This window comes from Sceloporus occidentalis, unplaced genomic scaffold, assembly GCF_023333645.1.
Source record: "Sceloporus occidentalis isolate IW3139 unplaced genomic scaffold, rSceOcc1.0.p SCAF_1, whole genome shotgun sequence".
NCBI lineage: Eukaryota > Metazoa > Chordata > Lepidosauria > Squamata > Phrynosomatidae > Sceloporus > Sceloporus occidentalis.
The window spans coordinates 185,138,782-185,165,094 of NW_028316981.1; the positions used below are offsets into that span (position 1 = coordinate 185,138,782).

At 42.0% G+C, this 26,313-nt stretch overlaps 1 protein-coding gene across 1 annotated transcript in view; it reads left to right on the forward strand.

The window, feature by feature from the left end:
- Positions 1–26,313, forward strand: part of LOC149323035 (A.superbus venom factor 1-like) — a 72,639-nt gene that overhangs the window by 38,258 nt on the left and 8,068 nt on the right. The window contains exons 24-35 of the mRNA XM_089535646.1: positions 447–522; positions 2,503–2,665; positions 4,046–4,141; positions 6,296–6,446; positions 7,534–7,697; positions 10,066–10,224; positions 11,545–11,695; positions 15,295–15,349; positions 16,234–16,321; positions 17,214–17,303; positions 18,834–18,939; positions 19,703–19,792. Of these exons, the coding sequence (XP_089391772.1) occupies positions 447–522; positions 2,503–2,665; positions 4,046–4,141; positions 6,296–6,446; positions 7,534–7,697; positions 10,066–10,224; positions 11,545–11,695; positions 15,295–15,349; positions 16,234–16,321; positions 17,214–17,303; positions 18,834–18,939; positions 19,703–19,792 (1,389 nt within the window). The remainder of the gene's footprint in view (positions 1–446; positions 523–2,502; positions 2,666–4,045; positions 4,142–6,295; positions 6,447–7,533; positions 7,698–10,065; positions 10,225–11,544; positions 11,696–15,294; positions 15,350–16,233; positions 16,322–17,213; positions 17,304–18,833; positions 18,940–19,702; positions 19,793–26,313) is intronic.

A 26,313-nucleotide genomic window follows, 5' to 3' on the forward strand; every position in this document is an offset into this window, starting at 1 on the left:
GTTTTCTGTGCAGAAAAGTTGTGATCTATGTAACAAACAAACAAAGAAACAGACACAAAACCCACATGTGAATTTTGTACAGAATATGTCCCGGACTGCAAATAATCTTTGAAAACTGCTCAGCTTGTGAAGACTTTCTCACAGCAAGACAAAAATAATACATGCTGCATTCTATGAGAATGAAATTAACAAAGCATTATATCCCTCCTTTTTCTAAATAAGGCGTTGCATGCTTCAGAGAAAGGAGAAGCAGAAGCTAAGTGAATACCTAAAAGAAAAGCAGCACAAATGTGGAAGTGTAGCATAAGAAAAAGTGAAAGCACAGGGGTTTTTTTGTTGTGGGGGGGGGCTGGACTTGTGTTATTGATGGCTCTGTCTGTCTGAATGCAGGTGCTGGACTAGCACTCCATAAGCTTTTCTTATTCCTCTTCCTCTTGTATTTTCAGGTTATGCCCAGCAGATGGCATACAAAAAACCAGATCATTCCTATGCTGCATGGATAGACCGTCCATCTAGCACTTGGTACGAACAATACCGCTGCAAAACGACATTTAAATCTATGATGGGCCTGCCAGCATATTTTCTTTCTTATCACATTGACTTGTGCAAAATTTCATTCTCTTGCTCCAACTTATTCTCACAAATTGATTTCTTGTTCCATTAGCCTTCTTGTTATTTTCATGGAGAGGTTCTTCTTTAGGATAAATGAGGCTCATGCATAAGCCAAGGAAAAAATAGAATTAAAATGTTTAATTCTCTTAATTACTCAGTGAAAGATTTGACTAAATGTATCCCAGTAAAGTATGATCAAGAATCCACAAACCAGTGATACCTTTATAAGGCCAGCCAAAACACATATTATACATGTTGCAAGTTTTCGAAGCTTCACTGGCTTCTTCATCAAGCAAAAGTATTAAAACTGGTACAGGAGAAAGAAAGGAAAATGACAATGTTAATCATAGCCCTGGATTTGGTCAAGACGTTGTAGTTGTTGTCTTAATTTTATCCCAATTTTCTTTGAGATGTACAGTCCCACTGTTTCTTACTCTCCTCTGAGGCTCTAGTCTAGCAAGAGGAAAGTGTAGCCCCAGGGTTGTATGTGGTAGCTTTTAAATAGTTTGAAGGCTTCCCCTGCACTGCTTAACATTAAAAAAACACAACTCTGATTTTCAAAACCAGAAATTGAATTCTAGGTCACTTCCACACTATACACTACACTTTGATTTCACTTGAATGGTCAGTCCAGACAATACAGAGGTGCTCCTGGTCAATTGTAAAGCAGATAAAGAAACAGGGACTCCATGACTCTGAAGACCAGGATTTGATCCCCACTCAGCCATGAAACCCACTGGGTGGCCTTGGACAAGTCATATGCTCTCAGACTTTAGGGAAAACAATGGCAAACCTCCTCTGAACAAATTTTGCCAAGAAAACCCCATAATAAGATTGCCTTGGGTTGCTGTAAGCTGGAAACAACTTGAGGTCACACAACAACAACAACAACAACAACAACAACAACAACAAATGCAGGATGGAGGTACATTTCCCCTGAAATCTCAGGCTTACAGCCTGGATGTTCTCCTGGAGTCATCTCTGATCCCAGAGGCCCAGATTTCAGCAGTGTCCAGGAGTGCATTTGCACAGCTAAAATTAATGCACCAGATGCACCTATTCCTTGAGATGTCAGATCTGTCTACAGGGACTTGATTACATCCCATTTGGACTACTGCAGCCTTTCTCAAATAGTGGGGCGGGCCCCCCAGGGGGGGCACGAGGCTCCATAAAGGGGGGCGCGAGGCTCTCCTTTTGCTTTCAGGCAAAAATCTTTTTTTCTCTAAGCAGCTCTTAATATATAACTGCACCAGGGAGCCTTTGTTATTGGGTTATGTGTATTATTTATTTTTAAACTTTTGCATATAATATATATATAGTTTTAACTGTGACAATTTTGAGTGTTTTTGAAATTGCATAGGTGGATTTTGGTTGGTTTCCTTCTACGAGTCCCATTGAGTTCCACTCTGGCAGAAGGGCGGCATATAAAAGAAAGAAAATAAAAATAAATCCTATGGAATCCTGGGATTTGTGGTTTAGGGAGGCATATTTAGAATTCTCAGGCTGGGAGTTCCTCTAGTGCCTCTGGAAACATCCATGGCAATTCAAGTGGGATAATAGCACTCTATATGAGCAGTATGGAAATGTGCTTGGCTACCTCTGGTTTTCTTTGGTCATTGCTTTTTTATTTTTGAAGGGCCATTTCTTTTTGCTGTGTAGCCTAATAAAGTCCCAGAGGCAAGCTCTTGCTTGCTTTCATCTTTTCAGTAAAAGATGGATCCAAGGGGCTTGTTTCCCCTTTGGATCCTACTTCTAAGGGAACTTGTGAACATTTCAACCAATTCCATTGAAGGTGTAATTTCCAGTCAACAGCAAAACCCCCAGTAAACCCTGAGCAGGGCTGGCCTTTTTGATATACTTCAGCTGATGCATTCTGTTTTTTTCTTGCAGGCTAACAGCGTATGTAGTGAAGGTCTTTGCCATGGCTTCCAAGATTGTATCTACTATTAGTGTAGACATTGTCTGTGGAGGTGTGAAGTGGCTGGTTCTAGAGAAGCAAAAGCCAGATGGGACTTTCATTGAAGATGCCTATGTGATTCATGGAGAGATGGTGGTATGCTTTCTTTCTGCTAGTTCTGCAGAAAATAGATAGATAGATAGATAGATAGATAGATAGATAGATAGATGTTTTTTATACCCAGAAGAACATAACACAAGAATTAAGTAACTGATTGTATTGTACCAGAGTGACATAATGTGTGAACAAAAGGCAATGAAATGTAAGAGGAGTAGTAGCAGATTATAATGGCAAAGAGAAGGCAAAACTAAAGAGGTTCAAGGAAGGTAATGATAAACTAGGTTTCAAGGGATTTGAAAAAGTAGATCCAATCACCAGAAAGCAAGAGGCTGCTTCAGGTGTAGGTAAACTCATAACAGAGAGGAAGAAGAGGAGAATTAAAGGAGATTATCACATTTACAAAAAACCCGACTGTTCCCCAATGGGATACAGTTGGGTTGCGGATTACTGCTCAGTATTATTAGACTTAATTCACTGCCAATTCCATCAGACAATTGCAACCTGGCTGCATCCTGGGTCCCAGGCGCACTTCGGAGGCCATTTTTCCAAGATGGCAAGCATGGAAAAGTGGCCTCCAAAGCATGCCTGGGACACGGGATGCAGCTGGGTTGCAATTGCCCGGTGGAATCGGCAGAGAATTAAGCCTGATAGAACCCACCAGCAACTCACAACACGACTGTATCCCATTGGGGAGCAGTCAAGTTTTTACTAAGAGTGATACTCTCTAAAATATAACATTGAGGAGGATCTGTGGAAGAGAAAGAAGAGTACTCAAAGAATGTAGGAAGAGATGAGACAGAGGAAACAGCCAGTTGTAGAGAAATGGGGAGCTTTAGCAAGAGGGAAGTTACTCTAACCAGGTGCAATCACATGGCTTCTTTCGAGGGATTTTCAGGTGATACAAACAAAAGAGTCTTCCGTTTGTAATCTTACTGTGTTTTTGTAATGTTTCTTCCAAATTGTTCTTATGGAAAATCCATTATCATGTAAAATCTATTAAAGAAGTGGCAAAATAGCTGCACAATGTCTTTTGAATGATAGTTTTCGGAGCCATCCTGCTGGAACCACCACTATTTTATGGTTGCTGATGGAACTCAGTTGTCACTGGTATATGGGACCATAAGAGGAATTGCAATAATCTCAAATAATTTTTTTCTCTCTCCAAAACCACTGTTTAGTTCTTTAAGGCTTTGTATCTTGTGCTCTTAGTTTGTAAAAGATTTTTGGTTGTCTGATATGCCCAGGCTTTCTTGTTTCAAATGCCATCCACTGCATACAGTAGCTGGTGGTGGCTTCTGTGTCAGTGAAATGTTCTTAGTCTGAATTCTAAAGAAACTCTCAGAGGCTGATCTGTTCAGAGGATAAGATTTAATTGCATTCAGTTTCTGCTTTCTTCCCTTCTCTACTTCTTTTTAGGGAGGCTATAAAGGTGCTGAACCAGAGGTGTCATTAACAGCTTTCGTCCTGGTTGCATTGCTGGAATCCAAAAGCCTCTGTAAGGATCATGTCAATGTAAGTACATCTGTAGTGAGAACGATTAAGAGAGGTGGCTGTTTCTTATAATACGATTAGATTCTTCATTCTTTTCCACATTGTCATTTTTTTGTTCCTTATTAATCTATCACCTTCAGTATTGTAACTTCTCAGGACCCAAGAGCAACCCAATCAATTGCACCCTCTATTCAAAGTGAGGAACTCATGCAGCCCTCATATAGCCTTCCAGATGATGTTGGGTTATAATGCAGAGCATTCCTGACTATGCTGTTGGGACTTGCCGTCCAACCACATCTGGAAGATCACATGGCTCCCACTCCTGTTGTAAAGTGTTTATGTTGCTTTTAATGTGTTACTCAAACACTCTTATTCTCCAAGAATTATTAGACCATGATTTGGGGTGGGTCAAAAGAAAAGGAGGGGTAAAAGACAGGTGCATTGCCAGGGAGTTGTGGTGGGAGTTCTGGCAAAAAGTATTGGAGAGGTCTTTTTGCTTGCTTGCTTGCTTTCATTATGGTTTATTCCTTCCCCTCCCCACGAATCTCCTGTCTCTAGTCTTGTTTGGGGCATTTAGTTGGTGGAAATTAAAAGCCACCAACTGACACTCATGGGGAGAAATACAATATGTAAGTTCACCCTCTGTTGTTGCTGTGTATCTTCAAGTCGTTTCAGACGCATGGCAATCCTAGATTGAACCTATCATGGGGTTTTCTTTGCCAGATTTGTTTAGAGGGGGTTTGCCTTTGCCTTCCTCTGAAGCTTAAGATCTTATCACATGGGAGGCAAAGTGCCCAAATCCCATGGATAAGTGGGATTTAGATCCTGAGAATATCCTGCAAAAGGAGGATTGTTTTCAGACACATCAGGCTAATTGAGCATTAACCCAACATTAACCCAATATCAACCCATGCAGAAAATGGGCAAAATCGACCGCTTTTTCCTTTCAGTAAAATCCGCAAAGTAAAAAGTGACCGATTTTGCCTACTTTCTGCATGGGTTAGTGTTAGGTTAATGTTCAATTAGCCCGCTGTTGTCTGAAAACAATCCGGCTTTTGTGGGATATTCCCAGATTTAAATCCTATTTATCCACGGGATTTGGTGGTTCCCTCCCATGTGATAAGGTCCTAAGAGAATGTGACTTGCTGAAGGTCACCCAATAGGTTTCTGTGGCAGATTGGGGTTGAACGCTGGTCTCCAGAGACAAAGTCTGATGTTGAAACCAGTGCACCATGCTGGCTCTCACTAGGCCACACTCACCCACTCAAAATAGCCAAAATGCCCTTCTCCTATTCCACTTTTCACAAATGAGGTTGTTAAACAGGGAAGCAAATTTTTACTGACATCTCTTTAATGCCTTAAACAGGCTTAGAGCCAGCTACCCCCAGCCACAGCTATACATCTCTTCATCTGCTGCAGACATGTAGGGCCTTTTCACACTATATAGTTATAGCATTATGATTCCACTTTGACTGCCATGGTTCCTTCCTATAGAATCCATGAGTTTGCTGTTTAGGGAGGGACACTGAGAATGCTCAGCTAGAGAATTTCTCTGGTCCCTTTGGTCAAACTACCACTCCTGGGATTCAAATGAATCTTAATGTAATTACACTCTCAATCTCCATGTTGTTCATATCTGACTTTCACATCCAAGTGAGCCCAGTTGAGCTGCCCCAAAACTTGTCATCACTCAGAAGTGAAGGCCTAGCAATAATTAAAATCCTACAGTTAACAACAAACTGGCCAGGCATTAAGTCCCACCAATGTAGTTGTGTAGAATTGCTCAGAGAAGGAAGGAAATGGAATCTGGGTAGTGTAGCAAGTACTGTTGGCAACTGGTAATGACTCTTGTGTGTGTGTGTGTGTGTGTGTGTGTGTGTGCAAGAGAGAGAGAGAGAGAGAGAGAGAGAGAGAGAGAGAGAGAGATCACCTCTCACACATCTGAGGAGTTTGCAATCAGCCCATCATCTGACCTCTCTGACATTTTCCAAACAATGGGGGACATTTTGTGTAGGTAGGTCCAGAATAGTCCATTGTGAGAGTTTAGCCCCAATATGATGTAGGCCAATTGATTTACATAAAATGTTTGAAAACTGCTTCCCAAATGCTCCTAATATGTGGATGCTTTGCTTCTCCCTCCCCCACCCCCCCGTCCCAAACAACTTTGCAATGCAGGCTCTAGAAGGCAGCATCAACAAAGCAGCTGACTATTTAATGAAGAAATATGACACATTGGAAAGACCTTACACCACAGCGCTCACAGCGTACGCTTTGGCCCTAGCAGGATGGTTGAAAGATGACAGGGTACTCATGGCCGTATCAACAGGTACCTTTGCAGCACTGCACTGGACAGGAGCAAAATGACAGGCAGTTCCTGTTAGCAGCAACAGCAGCCGAGGCAAAACCGATACACAGGCTGCCCCATGTGAAATGAGAAATTTGCACTGCCGAAGTCTCTGAGCTAATGTGTGGAAATTGATCTAGGACACATTCTTATTCCTCCTAGCCATCTAGCTTTGGACTATTTTTTCTTGTTTTCATTCTGCTCTGGTGGTTTGTTCAAAGATGCACTCAGTTGATCCTTTATGACTCAGAGGATCCTTTCGTCTTTAATTTTTAATTCCAATTAGCCTCTTGCCAAACTCCTTGTTGAAGCAACTGAAAATTATGTGAAATATCTACTTATGTCCAAATAATACATGGATTTTTAAACAGTTGCCAAGTTAACATTAGCTAGGAAACAGTTACTTCAGTGATTCCCAAATGCTGGTCCTCCAGGTGTTTTGGTCTTCAGCTTCCAGAAGTCTCAGCCATCTTGGTCAAACATCTGGGGTTATGAGAGATGAAGTCCAAAGCACATGGAAGGCCAGAGTTTGGGAATCTATGGCCTGTTAGACTGCCAAAATAAAGCTGCTTCAGGTCTCTTTGGAGGTATGTTGTTTAAATGATGCATGTGTCCTAAAAATCCGGAAGCTGCACCAAAGCTGCACTCCAGTGCTTAGGAATGGAGTGTGGCTTTGGCATGACCTTTGGACTCATAGGACCCATGCATCATTTAAATAGCATACCTCCAAAGAGACCCGAAGCAGCTTTATTTTGGCAGTCTGTAACAGGCCAGAGTTAACTGAAGGGGTTTTTTTTCCACCTTAGTTATCATGAAATGATAATTTTGGGGCTTTCCAGACATTGTCAGTTCTCTCTGGGGTGTGTTTGTATATCTTTTTAATGTTATTATCTGACTGCGTTGGCATTCTAGCAGCTTTTCTAGTAAGTGGGTAGGAGGTGCAGAGTGAGATAGGTAGGCAAGAGACTGATGGTATTTTAAGAGAAACTCAAGAGAATTCAGAAGTTAGAATAATGATCTCACATGCCTTCAAGAGCTATTCAGCCAAGATCTCTTTCTTCATATTTAGCTGGGAACCGTTGGGAAGAACATAATGCTCGCACGTACAACATTGAAGGCACTTCCTATGCCTTGCTGGCCTTGCTGAAAATGGAGAAGTATGATGGCACTGGCATCATAGTCAAGTGGTTGACGGAGCAGAGGTATTATGGCGGAACATATGGACAAACCCAGGTAAGCATTATACTTCTGTTATTCTGGGAATGGCATTGTCTTTTCAAAATCTGTCTTTCATTTCAGGCTGTAGAAAAATGAACTTGCTCTTCTACTTCAATCTGGAGGCACAGTTTTCATATGGAACAATTCCTTGCATATATAGAACTAGTATGTCATGGATTGATTCCCTTATATGGGGGAATTTTTCATATGGAGGTGCATTTATAATCACATGAAACCTGTCCGCCTGCACTGTTGCTTACCGTTTATCTTACATTTGTAAACTGCTTAGACACTGTTAGTTCAGTATGAAGCGGTATATAAATGACGCTGTTTGTTTTTTAGTGTGAAGTCGCAGGCTTTCATGGCCAGCATTCATAGTTTTTTGTGGTTTTTTTGGGCTATGTGGCCATGTTCTAGGAGAGTTTCTCCTGAAGATGCCAGCCACAGGTGCTGGTGAAATGTCAGGAATAAACTCTTCTAGAGCATAACCCAACCCCCCCCCCCCGCAAAAAACTATGTTCATTTTTTGTTTTGTCCACCTGCACTGTTAAGTAGTCTAGCACAGCCACAGGGAGAGGTAGACCAGATGGAGAGCTTTCTTGCTTTGGGTCTTGTGCAGCTGAAAAGGCAAGGGAGAAAGTGAATTCTTCCTCGCCATCATCATAGAGACACCTTTATGATTCCTGCAAGGTGAATAGGTAGTAGCTTTGAAAAGGACATTTGTGCATCAAAATGAGGAAGGGTTGAGGCCCTCCCTCAGTGCTATAATTTGAGTCAAAAGAATGGCTTCCCATACCTGAAATTAACTTCTTCAATTACTGCATTCACTTCTGAGTGCTTCATTTTAAGAAGGATATCGACAAGTTCAGAGAAGAGCAGTGAGGTGATCAGAAGTATGGTGAATTAAGCATATGAGAAGATAGTTTTTTGTGGGTTTTTCAGACTAAGTGGCCATGTTCTAAAAGAGTTTATTCCTGACGTTTCTCCAGCATCTGTGGCTGGCGTCTTCAGAGAAGATGCCAGCCACAGATGCTGAGGAAACTTTAGGTATAAACTCTTCTAGAACATGGCCACATAGCCTGAAAAACCCACAAAAAACTATGGATGCCAGTCATGAAAGCCTTTGACTTCACATATAAGAAGAATTGAAGGAGCTGGTCATGAAGGAGTGGGAAATTTTTTAAAAAAACCTTTCAGTTTTTAAAAATCTGTTTTTATATTGTTTTATATATATATATATATATATATATATATATATAGAGAGAGAGAGAGAGAGAGAGCGCATATATAAATTATCTTAGTTTTTTTAAGCTGCTTAACTATGTTGATGCTATTAGTAAGCAGCCCCTGAGGTATCTTAATATAGGGCAGGAAATAAATATTTAATTAATAATGATAGCAGCAGCAGCATCAACAATAGCAACAACAACAAATAAATGTTCAGTAGAACATTTTTGTAAAAGACTGAGGGGTGGCATGAGTACCCTCTTAAAATACCTCAATGGCTGACACAGAGAGGAGGGGGAAGGCCTGTTTTCTGCTGCCCCAGAAGATATTACCAATTCTAATGGTTTGAAGTTAAAAGGAGGACAGATTTTGACTGAGCGTTTGAAGGAACTTCTTGACAGTAAGAGCATTTTGCCAATTGCTAGAAAAGATCTCCTTCTCTTGAGACCTCATTCCCACTACGTTATAAACCAGTTTGCTAATCGGTTTGAAGTGGTTTAAATGACCCTTGTTTGCACTTGCGGCAAATTGCTGGAGCAGTTTGGCAAGAGGAGCCCAGCACTAGACCCATTAAACACGCATCTTTTTGGTGCTTGTTCTTTCTGCATCTTTTGCAATAAATCGATTCAGTGCAAGTGTGAACAAGATGCAGATTGGAATTGATTTCCTATGATGTGATCAGCGATCAGGAACCCATTGAAGAAAGTCCATTTTTAATCATTTCATTAGTCAGTGTGAATGACAAGTGGGTTATTTTACAACAAGAAAATGTGTTCAGGGCAAATGTAGTGTGAACCATGCTCCGCTGTCGAACTGATCCATCGATTCGGATCACAAACTGATTTATTTGTAAGTGGGAATGAGGCCTGAATGTCTTCAGAAAGAGGCTGGATAGCTACTTGTTGGGGATGTTTTAGCTGGAGATCCTGCACCGAGCTTGGGGCTTGAATCAGTGGCCCATGAGGTCCCTTCCAACTTTATAATTCTATATCTGGTCCCTCAGCCATAAATCCATGAATGTTTAACAAAGCATGACTAAAAGTATGCCTAAAACTGCTCTCAGTGATCTCCAAATCCCTGGTAACCATTGTTTCCAGATTTTGGCTTCCTATCCACTTCAAGGTAAACTAGCTTCACTTTCCTTCTGCCATTTCAGGCAACCATCATGGTGTTCCAAGCTCTTGCTGAATACGAGATCAAGGTACCTACTCATAAGGACCTGAACATGGGCATTAATATCAAATTGCCAGAACGTCAAAATCCAGTTCTTTTCAGAATTGACTACCAGGGTGCCCTTCTGGCCAGGACAGCAGAGGTATAGCTTTCCTTTGAGCAAGTTTTATTTATTTTTTACCTATTGCTTATCTCATTGAGTTTTACACATTACTTCTGTTCTGCAAATGGTTGTTTGTTTTTTGTTTGGATTTGTAACCCACTTATTGAAAGGGCTGGCAATGGCTAACTATACATAAGGCTCAGTGAAACCAGGAATCTAAAATACCAGTGAAACCCTAAACTGCTGTCTACAGTTACATTTGCAAGTGGATTGTCCATCTCCAGGGCACCACAAACCTGTAGCTGGTTTAATCCCACTGTTAAGAAACAAATGGGAAAAAAATGTAGTTCTTGCATTTCCAAAAAATGTTCCGCTTTTGGTGAAATACCGTAAGAGCATTTATAATTTTGCTGTCCACATAGAGCCAACATACATTACAACTCTGGAGAACAGGGTTCGATTCCCCACTTGGCCATGAAAACCCATAGACCAAGTCCTGTGCTCTGTGCCTGAGGGGAAGGCAATGGCAAACCTTCTCTGAACAAATCTTGCCAAGGAAGCCCCATGTTAGAACTGCCTTGGGGTCATCATAAGTCAGAAACAAGTTGAAGGCACACAACAACAAGAACAACAACAACAATGTAATCCACAATGGCGAGGGACAAAGTTCTATCTGTTTTCAGATCAGACTCAAGAAGGTAATCTTGTTGCTGTTTGCGAAATATTGCTTGGAGTCAGGACCAACAATATGGCACAATGGTAGAGCCATATATTTAAAAATGATTCTGCTACATTTGTGTAGAAAGAAAGCCATGTTTGTGTTCGACAAACAAAGAGATGTACTCTCTCAAAGAGAGGAGTAGGGATGTAAAGATTACTCACAAATTTTCTCAGTCTTTATTTTAAAAAGTGACTCTTTTTAAAAACTTCATTTTAAAAAAGAGTATCTTGATGTGCTTGTTTAAATTATTTGTCCTGTCAGAGAAAATGAATAATGTAACCAACTTTCTCCTTGATGCCAGAATGTTTTTGGCACTGCCAAGTAATCCAGAATTTATTTATTTTAATAAAGTTTACATAGAGAAGAATTTGATTGGTACATCCTCAGAAAGTAGGAGGGGGGAGAGGATTTTTCTCCCTCCCCCCAATATTATCTTCTGGATCCCCTTCCAATATATTGCTATTTGACCATACATATGCTAAAATGTCCCCCCCCCATTATTTATATTATAGACCTAAAGCCTACCTATCAAGCCAAGTTACTACAATAATAGTATCTCAATAACAATAACTGCATTGTATAAAATCAAACAAATCAAGAGAATCCATTACAAGGACATGTTGACTCTGTTTTTTCAGATCAAGCTCAATGAAGATTTCATTGTGCAAGCCTCAGGCAAAGGAAAAGCAACTATCACTATCATTACAGTGTATAATGCACAGATGAAAGAAGATGCTACTAAGTGCAAGAAATTCAATCTTGATGTTAGTGTTGAACCACTCCAGCTGAGTAAGTCTAAATTGTTAGCTCAGTTTTGATAGAAAATCCAGGTTCTAATGAAGACTAGATCCCCTCCCCCAGTTTACTGAAATTTGTAAGGATTAGCAATAGTGTTTTTGTAGTGTTGAGTTGGACATTGAGAAACTGGAACGTGTCCAAAGGAGAGTAACTAAAATGGTGAAAGTTCTGGAAACCATGCCCTACGAGGAACGACTCAGGGAGCTGGGGATGTTTAGCCTGGAGAAGAGAAGGTTAAGAGGTGATATGATAGCCCTGTTTAAATATTTGAAGGGATGTCATATTGAGGAGGGAGCAAGCTTGTTTTCTGCTGCTCCAGAGACTAGAACATGGAGCAATGATTGCAAACTGCAGGAAAGAGATTCCACCTCAACATTAGGAGGAACTTCCTGACAGTAAGGGCTGTTCGACAGTGGAACAAACTCCCCCGGAGTGTAGTGGAGTCTCCTTTTTTAGAGGTCTTCAAACAGAGGCTGGATGGCCATCTGTCGGGGATGCTTTGATTGTGATTTCCTGCATGGCAGGGGGTTGGACTTGTGGTCTCTTCCAACTCTATGATTCTCTGATGTATACGTGTGCTGAACAAGATGCTCCACTTGCCTGTATTCCTGAATTATTTCAATTTTTGATTTGCTCTTCAGGGGTTGTGCTTCCAATATTTATGTTCATTCTTAGAAGCTGAACAAATTGTCCAAAGGCCAAAGGCCTGAGTCTGATGGGGTGAGCTCCTGTCACTAGTCCCAGCTTCTACCAACCTAGCAGTTCAAAAGCATGCAAATGCAAGTAGATAAATAGGTACCACTTTGATGGGAAGGTAACAGTGTTCTGTGCAGTCATACTGGCCACTTGACCACAGAGTCATCTTCGGACAATGCTGGCTCTTTGGCTTAGTGACAGAGATGCACACCCCTCCCTACAGTTGGCTATGACTAGACATTCATGTCAAGGGGAAACCTTTACCTTACCTTACAGGCTAGGTTTAAAAAATCCAGATTACTAATGAAAGAGGACATCTTGAGGCCTCATAATGAAGTGACCTTGTTTATTCTCTGAAAACATTAATATAGGAACGTACATAGATTGATAGCAATATGGGTGCAGTGGTGCCAACTCACCCTTTATAAACTCAACTGGGGCAGAGAGAGGGCAAAGGAAGAGCATAAGAGAGAGAGGAAAGGGGAAAGGAAAGGCAAAAGTGTTCAGAAAATAAAGGAGTGGCACAATGGTCACAAATGACAATGCAAAGTTTTATTCCAGATAATAATAATAATAATAATAATAATAATAATAAAAAAATGTATTTGTATCCCGCCCCTCTGAGAACAATCGGGGCGGCTAACAAAGTTAAAAATACAGAACATATAAAATCCCTAATACCCTCCCCTCCTTAAAAAAGTATTAAATCCAATATAGTATTTAAAAAGGCACAAAACAAAAAATACACAAACAAACATACAAGTTAAAAACTGACCAAAAAGTCAGCAACATCACACCTGCAAACAATCAGTGGGAGCAGCAGTATCTTTCCCAGACGCTCTTCTAAGGCCAGGTTCTCTATTCTGGGAAGGCCTGCTGGAAGAGATTTGTCTTAACAGCCTTTTTAAAGCTGTCTAAGGATGTAAGTAGACGGATCTCATCCGGCAGGCCATTCCACTGTCTGGGGGTGACAATGGAAAATGCCCTCTGGGACGTAGTCGAAAGCCTAGATTTTTGTGGCTGAAGTAGGCCTCTCCCAGAGGAGCGGAGTGCGCAGGGAGGATTATAGGGGAGAAGGCAGTCCCGAAGATAGTTTGGACCCAAGCCAAGATCAATCTTGTACATGCATGTAACTCTTTTTCATGAATTAGAACACAAATTAGAATCCAGACTGAAACAGATCTTGGAGTACTATGTGAAAATCTGCCAGTGTGGACAGAAGGGGCCTATTACTGGGTGGCCAGAAATGGAGGAAGTGGGCAGTCGATGAATTTTTTTTTCATGGAGACTATTTTTATTATTCTGATCTTTCACCAGAAGTGGGACCCAGAGCGACTCACAATATTAAAAAAACACAATACAGTTAAAAACAAAGAAAAGTGATACATTAAAACAGAATTAAATTGTTACGATATTAAAATAGATTACATGTTAAAAGATTAATAATACAATTAAAAAGATAAAATTTTAAAACACATAAAATGATACAACACCCTAAGCCCATCCTTTAAGGATATTCTATTTTTAAAAGCCTGACTGTATAAGAAGGTCCTATCCTGCTGGTGGAAGGCCAATAAGGAAGGGGCCATCCTGGCCTCCCTGGGCAGGGAATTCCAGAATCTAGGGGCAGCCACAGAAAAGGCCCTCTCTCATGTCCCCACCAACTGTGTTTGTGATGGTTGTGGGACGGAGAGAAGGGCCTCTTCCGAGGATCTTATTGCCCAGGCTGGTTCATACAGGGAGATATAGGCGGGTTATAAACCGCCGCTTTGCGGCGATCTGCTGCCGCCGCTGTTTGCTCCGTAAGGGAGCCGCTGCAGCCAAACCACGCGGCTCCATTACGGAGCAAAAAAGAAGCTCCAAAATGGAGCTTCTTTAAGCGGCGCCTCTATGACGTCGAGAGGCGCCAGGGGCGGACTTGTGACGTCATAGACGCCGCGACACGTGCGGACGCACAGCGTCCGATACGTAAATATGGCGGCGGCCGTGTGGAACGGCCGCCGCCATATTGTACGTACAGAATACGTACTAGGGTTAGGGGGGTGCGGAAGCACCGCCCCTTCCTAACCCTAGTACGTATTCATTACATACTAAATGGTGGTCTGTAACCCGCCATAGTCTGCCAAATGGACTGGACCTGAGCTATATAGGGCCATATATGTTAAAACCAGCACTTTGAATTGCGCCCGAAAACAAACTGGCAGTCAGGGGAGTTGTTTCAACAGGAGGGTTGTCTGGTCTCTGTAAACTGCTCCTGTTAACAATCTGGCTGCAACTCTTTGGATCTGCTGAAGTTTCCGAACACTCTTCAAAAGCAGCCCCAAGTAGAGCGTGTTACTGTAGTGCAAATGGGATGTAAACAAGGCATGGGGTTGCCATAATTGTCCACTATTACCAGGGACAAAATGTGGAACAAATTCAAGACCAAACTGTAGGACAACTGCAGGACAAAACTCAGCCCAAAATGTAGGGCATTTAAGAAAAATGGAGGACCTTAAATGTCCTACATTTTGGGCTGAGTTTTGTCCTGCAGTTGTCCTACCGTTTGGTCTCGAATTTGTCTTACATTTTGCCCCTGGTAATAGTGGACAATTCTACTGAGGCCAGGTTTGGCATTTCAAGGAATGGGGGCAGTTGGTGCACAAGTTTTAAATGCGCTAAAGCACTCCTGGTCACTGCAGAGACCTGGGCTTCCAGGTTCAGAGCTGAGTCCAGGTACCTCCAAACTGCAAGCCTGAGCCTTCAGGGGCAGTGTAACCCCATCTAACACAGGCTTTGATCATCAGTGCTGCTTGGACAATCAAGGCTATTCATCAGAACACATTCAACAATCTATGCAGCATGGATTTTGTGTGAATACTGATTCTTTCCCTTTTTGTCTTAACAATTTCTAGGTCAGAAGGAGCTAAAGGGATCCCTGCAAGCTGTCAACATCAGAATCTGCATAAGGTATGAATGTTCTGCTGGGTCATAACTGGAGGTTCAGGTAAATAATTAGGAGGAGAAAACATTATTGCTTTAAAAGGAAATAGCTGATTGAATATTTCCCCAAATGCTTTCTATTTTCACAAGTTAGAGATATTTTGAGTCTGATCAGCAAAGCAGTTGAATATATCCTCCTCCCAGCCTGCACTGGTTGGAAAGGAACACACCAGAAACCAAAGGGCAATAGATGAAGAGCTCCATTTTTTTCACTGAAGATGATGAGCCACCCCCTTTACTTTGGATGTGTGTTATGCACAGGACTACACCACTTTGCCTAAAATGGGGATGTGTATATACACCTCCAGGTGTTTATAGATTGAAGCCTTCACCGTCCCTTATCATAGGATGCTATGCTTAAGGCTGATGGAAGCTGCAGTCCATTGCATCTGAAAGGGCATGTGTTCTTCACTGTAGCCTAGAAGATTCTAGTCTACTATGGAGGGAGAAAATGAGGAATGGACACAGGTTTTTAAGTGCTGCAGGTTTTCTCCTTTGATATGATGACCAATTTACAATTTGCAGTAGGTAACTACATAAAAGCCAGCCAAAAGCTGGCTCAGCTTCTGCTCCTCTGCTTGTGCATTATGTAAGTTGTCCAACTTATAAAAATAATGATCCTTGACACACATGCACATATTTAGACATGTTATAAGTCTTTACAGAAATGTTTTGGTAACAAAGGGCAGAAGTCTTAGTGATTCTGTAGGCACTAATCAGTAAGCATGTGCTAGATCTCACTTTTCACCTTTCAAACTTTGAAAATATGAAGAATTGAGCTTACAGAACTGGAACAAATCTTATTACTAAGCAATTTTTCTGGGCCATCTTCTCTCTGCTCCTGATTCTAGGTATCTTGGTGAAGTTAATGCTACAATGTCAATCATTGATGTCTCCATGCTCACTGGTTTTGCACCTGACGTCAGTGACCTTAAAAGGGTATGTGAAGCGCGTTACAGACCACCCAAAACGGGCGGTCTGCCGCCGCCGCCATTTGCAGCATGGAGGAGCCCCAGCGTACAAACTGCGTGGCTCCTCCATGCTGCAAAAAGAAGCACCAAAATGGTGCTTCTCTTTGCGGTGTGGTTATGACGCCGTGAGGCGCCAATGGCGCACTTGCGTCATTTGCACTGTGCGACGCGTGGATGCAACACGTCCGCTACATGAAGATGGTGGCCCCTGTGTGGACGGGCGCAGCCATTTTGTACGGACTCGGTCCGCACTAGGGTTGAGGGGTGTCAGGAAGTGATGCCCCTTCTCAACCCTAATACGCCCCTTCCTAACCCTAGCATGCCCCTTCGGCACATCTGTAACGCGCCTGAGTCTTCCTTTATGCAGGAAATGGCTGCTTGACTTATCCTTTGAATGTGTTGGACTTGAAAATTCCCTGCAGTCAATAAAAAGCTTTTCACCATGGAAATTAAATCTGTACAGAGAGACAGGTTTAGGATTAATTGTAATAGCCACCAGTTGGTTATTTTCCCCCAGCCAATTTCTTACAGTTATCTTTTATTAAATAGTCTACCTTCTTATTTTATAGTACTATAGGTCCCTACAGTACAAAAATTAATCATGAACCAGGGGAGAAAAATAGGAGGGAAAAAAGAGGAGACTTTCTACATTACCACACTGCACTCTTATAGTGCTGCTATTCCACTTTTACTGTTCCTGTTGCAATCTGAGATTTGTAGTTCAGTAAGGCTTAAGAGCTCTCTGGCTGAGAATTCTAAATCCCCCTCCTAAATGCTACATTTGAAATGAAAAACCAATTCTATTCTTGAGGATTATACCATGTACCAACAATGTTTCTTGTCCTTTTTTAAATGTTTAGCTTTCTGAAGGAGTTGACAGATATATTGCCAAGTTCGAAATTGACAAAGGCTACTCTGAAAGGGGGAACCTCATCATTTACTTGGACAAGGTAAAGGCTTATGGAGGAGATCTGTGGGACAGCTGTAGTTTAGAAACACAGCTAGGAAGGTTCCAGTGTGTGTTAAAGCAAGGATTATGAAATAAGATGGTAAGATGTGTCAGAGCTAGGAAAAGTTACTGTTTTGGACTGCAGCTCCCAGAGTCCCCCCAAACAGTAAGACCAATATATTTTCTGGCTCTGGGATTCTGGGGTTCTATAAACTAACCTTTTTCAAACACTGGGATGGAAGTGTATTTTCCATTATATTTTTCTCCTTTCACAATGTTCCAACAAGCATTTTGTCTTCATGAGACATCTCTAATTGCATCAGACCCCATACAAAGTGAGAAAGTGATGTTATGCTCTCTTCTGCATTTTAAGGTTTGTTAAACTTTATGACTACTAGTTGTCTGCTGACAAACAAAAAGGGTTTTGGTTGAGATGTGCAAAGCACAGGTTTTCCAAATCCAAGGTGAGATCCTAAGTGGTATTTGGGTCTTTTATGAGTAACTTTGAACTGAGGATTAAGTTCTGTAGCCTTTCCCATCACAGAGCTGCATGGGAGGGAGAAATCACAACTGTTGGAACATTGTTCTTCAAAAAACTCTTAAATATGAGAGGATCCCTCTCACCCTGAGTTTAATTATACAATAATACCAAGATTAAGGACTCGGGAGTGGGATGTGGTATTGGAAGCCCCTCTTCCTACCCTAATTGTTTTTTTGCAGAATTTCCCTTGCCCCTCACCTATATCTGGGCTTCGCTATGTGTGTCTATATATGACTTCAAGTCACCTGTCCACTTATGGTGACCTCATGAGTTTCATAGGATTTTCTTAGGGAAAGAGTAGTCAGAGGTTCCTTCCTCTGCAAGTTCCTTCCTCTGAAATATAGCCTATAGCATCTAGTATTCATTGGTGGTCTCCCATCCTAGTTCTACCCATGGTTGAACCTGCTTAGCTTCCAAGATCTGACATGATCTGGTACCACCATATTGTGTGATTATTGGCCATTTTAACTAATGATGATGTCTGAACCTGCCCCATCATGATGAGGTCACTGTTCAGGAATAAAAAAAAGTCTGGCAATGCCACTCAAGAAATTGTGGATCATCTGGTACTTGGTAACACATGTTTACATACACTCCTCCCTACTGTCATGGTGGGGCTTGCTTAGGATTAGTAAAACATTTTATGAGGCACAATATATGCCCAAAGTGCCAGGCTCAGTGCTGCTCCACATCCTTGAGTTGACAGATATATTTTGGCAAGACTGAATTGACATTCTAACCCACTGGTCTTTGTTATATATGGGCCATTCCTGTTATGTTCTTGAGTCTCATAAACATTGGATCTTCATGTTAATAAAACCTGATCCTTGGGTTGTCCTGCCCAACATGAACCCCCAATAGGAACAAAATTGTAGAATAGTTTCCTCAAGACAGTTTGGAAAATCTATGCTTGGCTAAGGTGGGGGAAATTGCCTCCCTTGGAAGGCTGGCACCTAAAGACTTGTTTTCTCTTTTCTCTCCTCATCCCAGGTCTCTCACTTGAAAGACGAATGTATACAATTTAAAATTCACCAGTTCTTTGAAGTTGGTCTCATTCAGCCAGCTTCAGTGAAGGTCTACAGCTATTATAAATTAGGTAATGGCTGCTACAGTTTTTCCAGTGAATTCAGCACAGGGGAGATTGGTCAAATGGCACAGAGTCCAGTTAGGACTTGGCAGACAGTTACTTGAGACATTTCTGAAGACATAATAATAATAACAATAAGCTTTATTTGTATACCGCTTTTCCGTGGACGATCAAAGCGGTTTCCAATATCAGATTAACAATACATAACACATCATCACTCTGCTTCTCTCCCCTCAAGATGGTGGTTGGGAGGAGGGCTCTTCTTCTTGGCAGGCAGAGGCCTGTTGTTTCTTACCTGCTTCTCTCCCCTCAAGATGGTGGTCGGGAGGAGGGCTTTGCTTCTTGGCAGGCAGAGGTTGCCCTTGTCCTTCTGGTATATGTTTGCAGAAATGAAAAGTGATTCCCCTGAAAATGGCAAAATACAATAAAAAAGTACAGATAGATAAATAGGTACCACTTCAGTGGGAAGGTAACAGTGTTCTGTGCAGTCATGCTGGCCCCATGATCATAGAGTTGTCTCTGACAACGCTGGCTCTTCAGTTATTAACAGAGATGAGCACCACCCCCTACAGTCAGACATTTGACAACTGTGTCCAAGGGGAAACCTTTACCTTTATCTTTATTACATAAAGTCACAGTGATGTGCTACTAATATTCCCATTGGGAGCAATGGGTTGTCCCATTCCCTAAGTCTCCTTATGGAGGAATTTCCCAAGTATGCAGGTTCTGGCTGTTGAAGTAAACATCACTTCTTTTCATTCCTCCATTTCAGATGAGCAGTGCACCAAGTTTTACCATCTGTCCAACGGAAGTGGCCTCCTCAGTAGTATATGCCATGGAGATGTTTGCCAATGTGCAGAAGGTAAGCTGGAGTGGGAAATGCTACTTCTGTTCATCAGGTTGAGTTTGTTTTTCCTCATCCAGCCCATTACTGACTCAAGGCAGGGATTCAGAGAGGAGAAGTCATCCTTAGTCACTGTAGCAGTTGGGGACATAGAGAAACATATTTGGGTGTCATCAGCGTACTGATAACCCCGTGTCCCATGTCTCCGGATGATCTCTCCCAGCGGTTTCATGTAAATGTTAAATAGCATGGGGGACAGAATGGCACCTTGAGGGATGCCAGATGTAAGCTCTTTCGTAGAAGAGCAACTGTCCCCCAGCCTCACCATCTGGGACCTGCCCGAGAGGTAGGATCAGAGCCACTGGAGCGCAGTGCCCCCTATGCCCAACTCCCTCAGGCGTTCCATAAGGATATCATGGTCGATGGTATCAAAAGCCACTGAGATGTCCAAGAGCACTAACAGGGTCACACTTTCCCTGTCTGTGCCCAGACGGAGATCATCGATTAAGGCGACCATGGCTGTCTCCACTCCATATCCCGCCCTGAGGCCAGTTTGAAATGGGTCCAGATAATCTGTTTCATCCAAGACAGCCTGGAGTTGGAAGGCGACTGCCCTCTCGATCACCTTGCCCAAGAATGGTAATAGGGAAACTGGTCTATAATTGTTTCTCTCCAGGGGATCTAGGGAGAGCTCTTTTTAAAAGCAGTTTGACCACTGCCAATTTTAACTGCGATGGAAATTTGCTCTCCCTAAAGGATCGAGAGCGCACGTTGTCCTCCTTACGCTTCCAAGGAGCTTGTCCACTTCATCGGTGCTTACAAACTCAAGGTGATTCAATCTAACGTGGCCCATGGAGTCTTTGGACACCTCTCTTACTGTTTCTGTCCTGCTGATGACCATCCAGTAACTGGGCAAGGAACCATAATTTGATTCAAATTATGTTACAAGAACAGCCTAATTCTATATAATACCTGTGTCCTGCATAAATTATACAACCTGATCAAATTCAAATAATCCCTTGCTTTGAAATATTTATTCAGGTTATTCTACTTTTGTATAACTTATCCTACTTTTGCTAGTCTTGGGACACTAAACATGGACACTGAAACCTCATCTGCAGCCGGTGAAACTCTTATCTAGTCACTTATTTGGCCTTGTCCATGACACCCAAGAAGGTCATTTCAGTCAAAAGATGAAGAAAACAGTACTAGTCTACACTTAATTGTGAGTCCCAGCTAGAGAAGACCTATTGAATTAATGGGAATGTGATGAGCCAAAATGCACTGAGTCAGTTCTAATTGGGACAAGCAATTGGGTTTAGGACAATTAAAGTTAAGAAGAAGCAGACTCACATCTCCCACCCCTTCACATTTGAGAAAACACAGCATTCATACTAGTGGTGTCACTAGGGGTTTGCGGAGAGTATGCGTATACACCAGGTGACATTTCAAAAGAGGGTTGGCACCCAGTTGCGTGTGCTGCTACTGTGCATGCTCCTTCTTCTCCACTGTCCTGGCTTTCTCTGAGGGAAGGAAGCCAAGACAGCAGAGGAGGAGGAGGGGCAGCAAATTCTGTGTCCCTCCATATATTGTTGTCTTCCCTTCTGTCCCCTCCCATTGCCTCACCCACCCAGTTGTCCACCCCCAGCAGCCTTGGGTGGCCAGCAGTTGGGTGCCCAGGCATGTGAGTGAGGCAGCAGGAGGAAATGGAGAGATGACAGGGTAGGCCGCTGCCATCCTGCATCCCTTTTTGGGTACGGCCAGGTAGCAGTGGGCAAAGGGTAGTGGGCAGGCAGATAAGAGAAGAAATGGGAGGAGGAGGGACGAGTGCACCCCTCCTTACCTTGCCACTGTCCTGGCTCTCCTGTTGAGGAAGCTGAAGTGGCGGTGGAGGAGAAGCGGAGGGTGTGCCCATTCTGGCTTTGCCATCCCTCAACTGTCTTGCTGAGGAAGCTGAGATGGCAGAGAAGGGGTGAACATGCACCTCCAGGCTTTGCTGCCCTCAGTTGTCTACTTGAGGAAGCTGAGGTGGCAGTAGTGAAGGGGTGAATGTGCCCTTCCTGGCCTTTCTGTCCATCAGCTTTCTTGTTGAGGAGGCTGAGGGGGCGATGGAGGGTGTGCCTCTTCTGGCCTTGCCACCACCCAAGCTCTCTCCCTTCTGTCCCTTCCTGCTTCTTTATTTGCCTGGCTGCCCCCTGCCCCCCCAACCTGGGCTGGGAATGAGGAACACTGGGTTGGATCCAGGTAAGTAGCAATCCTTCACCTGATTATTCACAGGATCACACTGAACATTATTTACAAATGTTGAAATAAGAGAGACAGTGTGGCTTAGTGGTTTGGGTTCTGGACTATGATTCAAATCCTCACTCAGCCATGGAAACCCTGTGGGTGACCTTGGGTAAATCACCCTCTCTCAGCTTTAAGGAAGGCAATGGCAAATCTTCTTTGAACACATCTTCCCAAGAAAACTGTCTGATAGGTTTTCCTTAGGGTCAAAATATTTCAGAAACAACCTGAAGGCACATAACACACACTTTGAAATAAATGTAAAATATTGATAATGAGAAGTTTCTTTTTTTTTAAAAAAAAAAAAGCGGCCTAAATTCAACTCATTTAATCTGGAATTAACATACAATGTCTGAATTGAGTCAAACAAGTGGCAACAGGTCAATCAAGACCTTAGAGATTCCTAATTTTGTCTGATAGGCTCCCTATTTATACAGTTGGCAAAATTAAGTGATAAAGTTTTTACTGAACCATATCATTTTAAACACACACACAAACACAGAATTAAGTGTAACTGTGGCCTGGTACAGATGAGCTGTTTGTGGCGATAGTAGGGCTCAATTTGGCGCAGCATCCATATGCGCCAAGCCCTACTATCAGGGCATTACATCAGAAGGCTGCAGCCGCATCCATATGGGGCACAGCCTCGTGACATAAGGGCGCCTGAGCAAAAAAGGAGCTGCCTAGAGTGGGTTCTTTTAGATAGCATGCGGATGCTGCAGCACAGATGCAGGGCAAAGATGGGCAGCACAGAACTGTCCATCTGTACTGCCCCTGTATGTCCAAATTAAACTACAGTGAAAATGTCAGAAAGGATGGTTCAACTATGCCTTCTCTCTGTCATACCTTTTTCCCCCTACATGCTGTTCCTAATCAATGATATTCCAGTGGGAATTCCCTTATGAGAACAATACTGAGAGAAACATCATAATGTGCTTTGTCTTCACGCTGAGAAATGCACCCTCTCACCTGTCTCAGTCAGCACAGTCACAGACACATAAATGGAGTGGCCCACAAGCTCATCATGGTTGGGGAATCTCTTTTGCAGGACAGCTCGCGTGAGCTCTGCACACCCCTTCTGCTGGACATACGAAGAACACCAAGGCTGCCTTTATAAAAACTGCTCTTCCCTCCACTTGTTGTTTTTGGAGGACAAGGAGGACCTTGAGGCTTGGCTCCAGAGGCCACTCCCTTCCTTCTAATTACATCCTGCTGGAGGTAGGAAGAATACCAAGGTGGGAGAGCCAAGATGGCACCGGTGTGATAGGAGGTGTTTTTAATGAGCTCTGGGGTATTTTTCTGTTCTGTTATTTTATTTTGATTGTGCTGGCCAAATGGCTGTAATAAAGTTATTATTATTATTTTGATTATTTTTGTTTTGAATGCTATTTTCCAGTGACGTGTAGTATTGGCTGCTGTTGCTCTTCCAGTGTTTTGGTGAAATTACTGATATGGGCAACAAAAAATGCCTTAGAACAAGCCCTGGTATAAACAAGCATAATAAGGCCTCTAAACAGCTTAAGATCGATAACTTACTTGCTAATGAGGAAACTGTGAGCATTCCAACTACACCTATAAACTTAAATTTGGAGTTTACAATTCCAACTGCCAACAACTTCCTTGTGTTGGAAAAAGAAAATGAGCCTCTATCCTAACTTTTAGTATCTCCAGGAACGAGCTGCCAGATACCGAGAAGGAACAACTCACAAAGCAAACAAAGTTAAATCCTCCTGACTTTGTGACAAAACAATGCCTTTTAACAGCTCATACCGTTAACTCAATTTATGAGCATTTAGGGAAAATTGTGCATCAGGTAGAGCTTCTCAAACATTCTTTTGAGACTTTCATGCAGAAGCAATCAGTGGTAAAAGAGAGTTTGGATTACACCAACAGAGAAACATCTAGTAAAGTGGGGAATCCCACTATAAACGAGCCTAGGGGCAGTCTACCAGTAACTGCTAAGGAGATGGGGAAAAGAAACCATAGCAGGATTCTACAAGCAAATCAAGTTATGTTGCAAATTGCTTACAACAGAATAAACAATGGTAGATGGAGGTCCAATAGAGACATTAGATCTTCGCTGAGCCAACTTCTACAGGTATCCCCCTACGATATTGATATCCTTGCTGTGGAGTGGCTTCCTAATATATCAGCTCTGAAGTGAATTTTGTTAACTTTCGAACAATCTACAATTCCTCTCATGGTGCTGAAAATGAAGCCCTTTTTATCCAACTTTCAAATAATTCCAGCACGGGTTTTTCAAGATCAAACTATATCTCCTCTATTCCCTTATAAGCATAGTAGTGGGGGGCCCACAGAGCAAAGTAATGCCTGCTTGATAACTCCTAAAGGAATCCCTAAAGGAACCCTGTGTAAGACTGCATCGAAGCCTAGTTCAGTTAAACCTTCGAACATTATGGCAGAGAGGCAATCCACAGAGAAGCAGGTCACAGACTTGAGCGACTTAATAATTAATGTAGAACAATATGACATCGCCTCTAGAGTGGACGATCTCAAAAATATGCTGCTTACTACCAAGGATCTGGCCATACCACTGTTGAATTCAATAACTATTGCTGAGGTCCCCAATGCTGAGAGGGCTTCGGATATGAGTCCTATTGATGCTCTCTTATTAAGGAATGAAAAGGATCTTTCAACTCCAATACAAGTCATACAACCCTTGGAACCTAAGAGGGTTAATACTATACCTTCTCTACATGAAGCATCCAACAATCAAAAAGCCCCATCTCAAACAGAATTTTTGAACATTGGTGATGACATGGACTTGACTACATCAGCTTGACAACTAAGCCTACTATGTTGGAATATTATGGGTTGGGGAAATAAGTTCCATGATGCAGATTTTGCAAACTACTTACAAAACTTTAAAATTCTTTGTTTACATGAGACATGGGCCCTCAAAACTAATTTGCCATCACTCCATAGATTTCAAGCATTTTCTGTTCCTGCGGTTAAAATTTGTACAAGAGGCCATGGTAGTGGTGGTCTCACAATATTCATCTCAGTTGATTTGCATGCTGAGATTCATCCAATAACTAGTGCTTTTCCACAATGTATACAAGTGCTTGTCATCAAGAGCATGCATTTTGGTTCCTTAAACTGTATAAATATTTATTTTCCTCCTAACTTAGCAAAGAACGTAGGTCCTACTAGTATTTGGGATAGTTTATCTGAAACCCTGTCCTCTTTGGAGAGTCAGTATCCCTCTACAAGGTTTTTACTTTGTGGAGATTTTAATGCTAAAATTGGAAATGACTCAGGGAAGGTGGAGAGCACTAATTACGGATCGACTGCTTATGCTGTCCCTGTCCTTAGGGTTTCTCAAGATATAACCACCAACAAATCTGGCTTAAGGCTTATAGAAATTTTTCTTTGCATGGCTTGCAATACCTTTATGGAACCCATTATGATGTGACATCGGGCCCTTATACTTATGTCATCAACAGGGGAGCAAGTATAATAAACTATATAATAGCATCTGCAAACCTGGTACCTGATATTTGTAGATTTGAAGTTATTAATCGTGCCGAAAGTGATCATTTCCCATTGTCATTGTTATTTAATTCTGGGTTGTTCCCCCCCCCCCCCCATGTATTCTCCAAAATTTAAATGGAATTCATATGGAAGAACAGAGAATATGGTGGTCAATTAATTTGGGCACATCAGTTCATCAGATGTTGGAGAGTATTACTTTTATGTCCCTACAATCAGCTATTTTGTTTGTTTGTTTTTTGTGTTTTTTTTATTTATATACCGCTATATTTTAAACTCCAATTCAGATATTTTACACATTTTCCAAACCATTACTCAAAAGCTTAGGACCAAGTTGGGGAGTAATAAACAATTTAACCCCAACAAGGTAGTAACTAACAGATGGTTTGATTTGGAATGTCAAAGCACTCGGAAAGCATTGATGGATTGCTCTCGACAGGTACTTAGAAATAATGATATCTCCCCTGACATCTTAGTTTCTATGTGGTCATCTTACAAGGCATTGTTAAAACAGAATATATAATAATAATAATAATAATAATAATAATAATAATAATAATAAGTTTTATTTATAGACTGCTATTCCACAATGATCATAGTGGTGTACAGTAAAAATTGCAATAGAATACAATATAAAATACACGGTGACAGTTAAAGGAGGGAGGGGCCTCTTCCTTCAGGCAGTCCCCGATGTTGCTGGGTCTGCCTGATCGCTCCCTCTGAGGCCAAGATGACAGTTA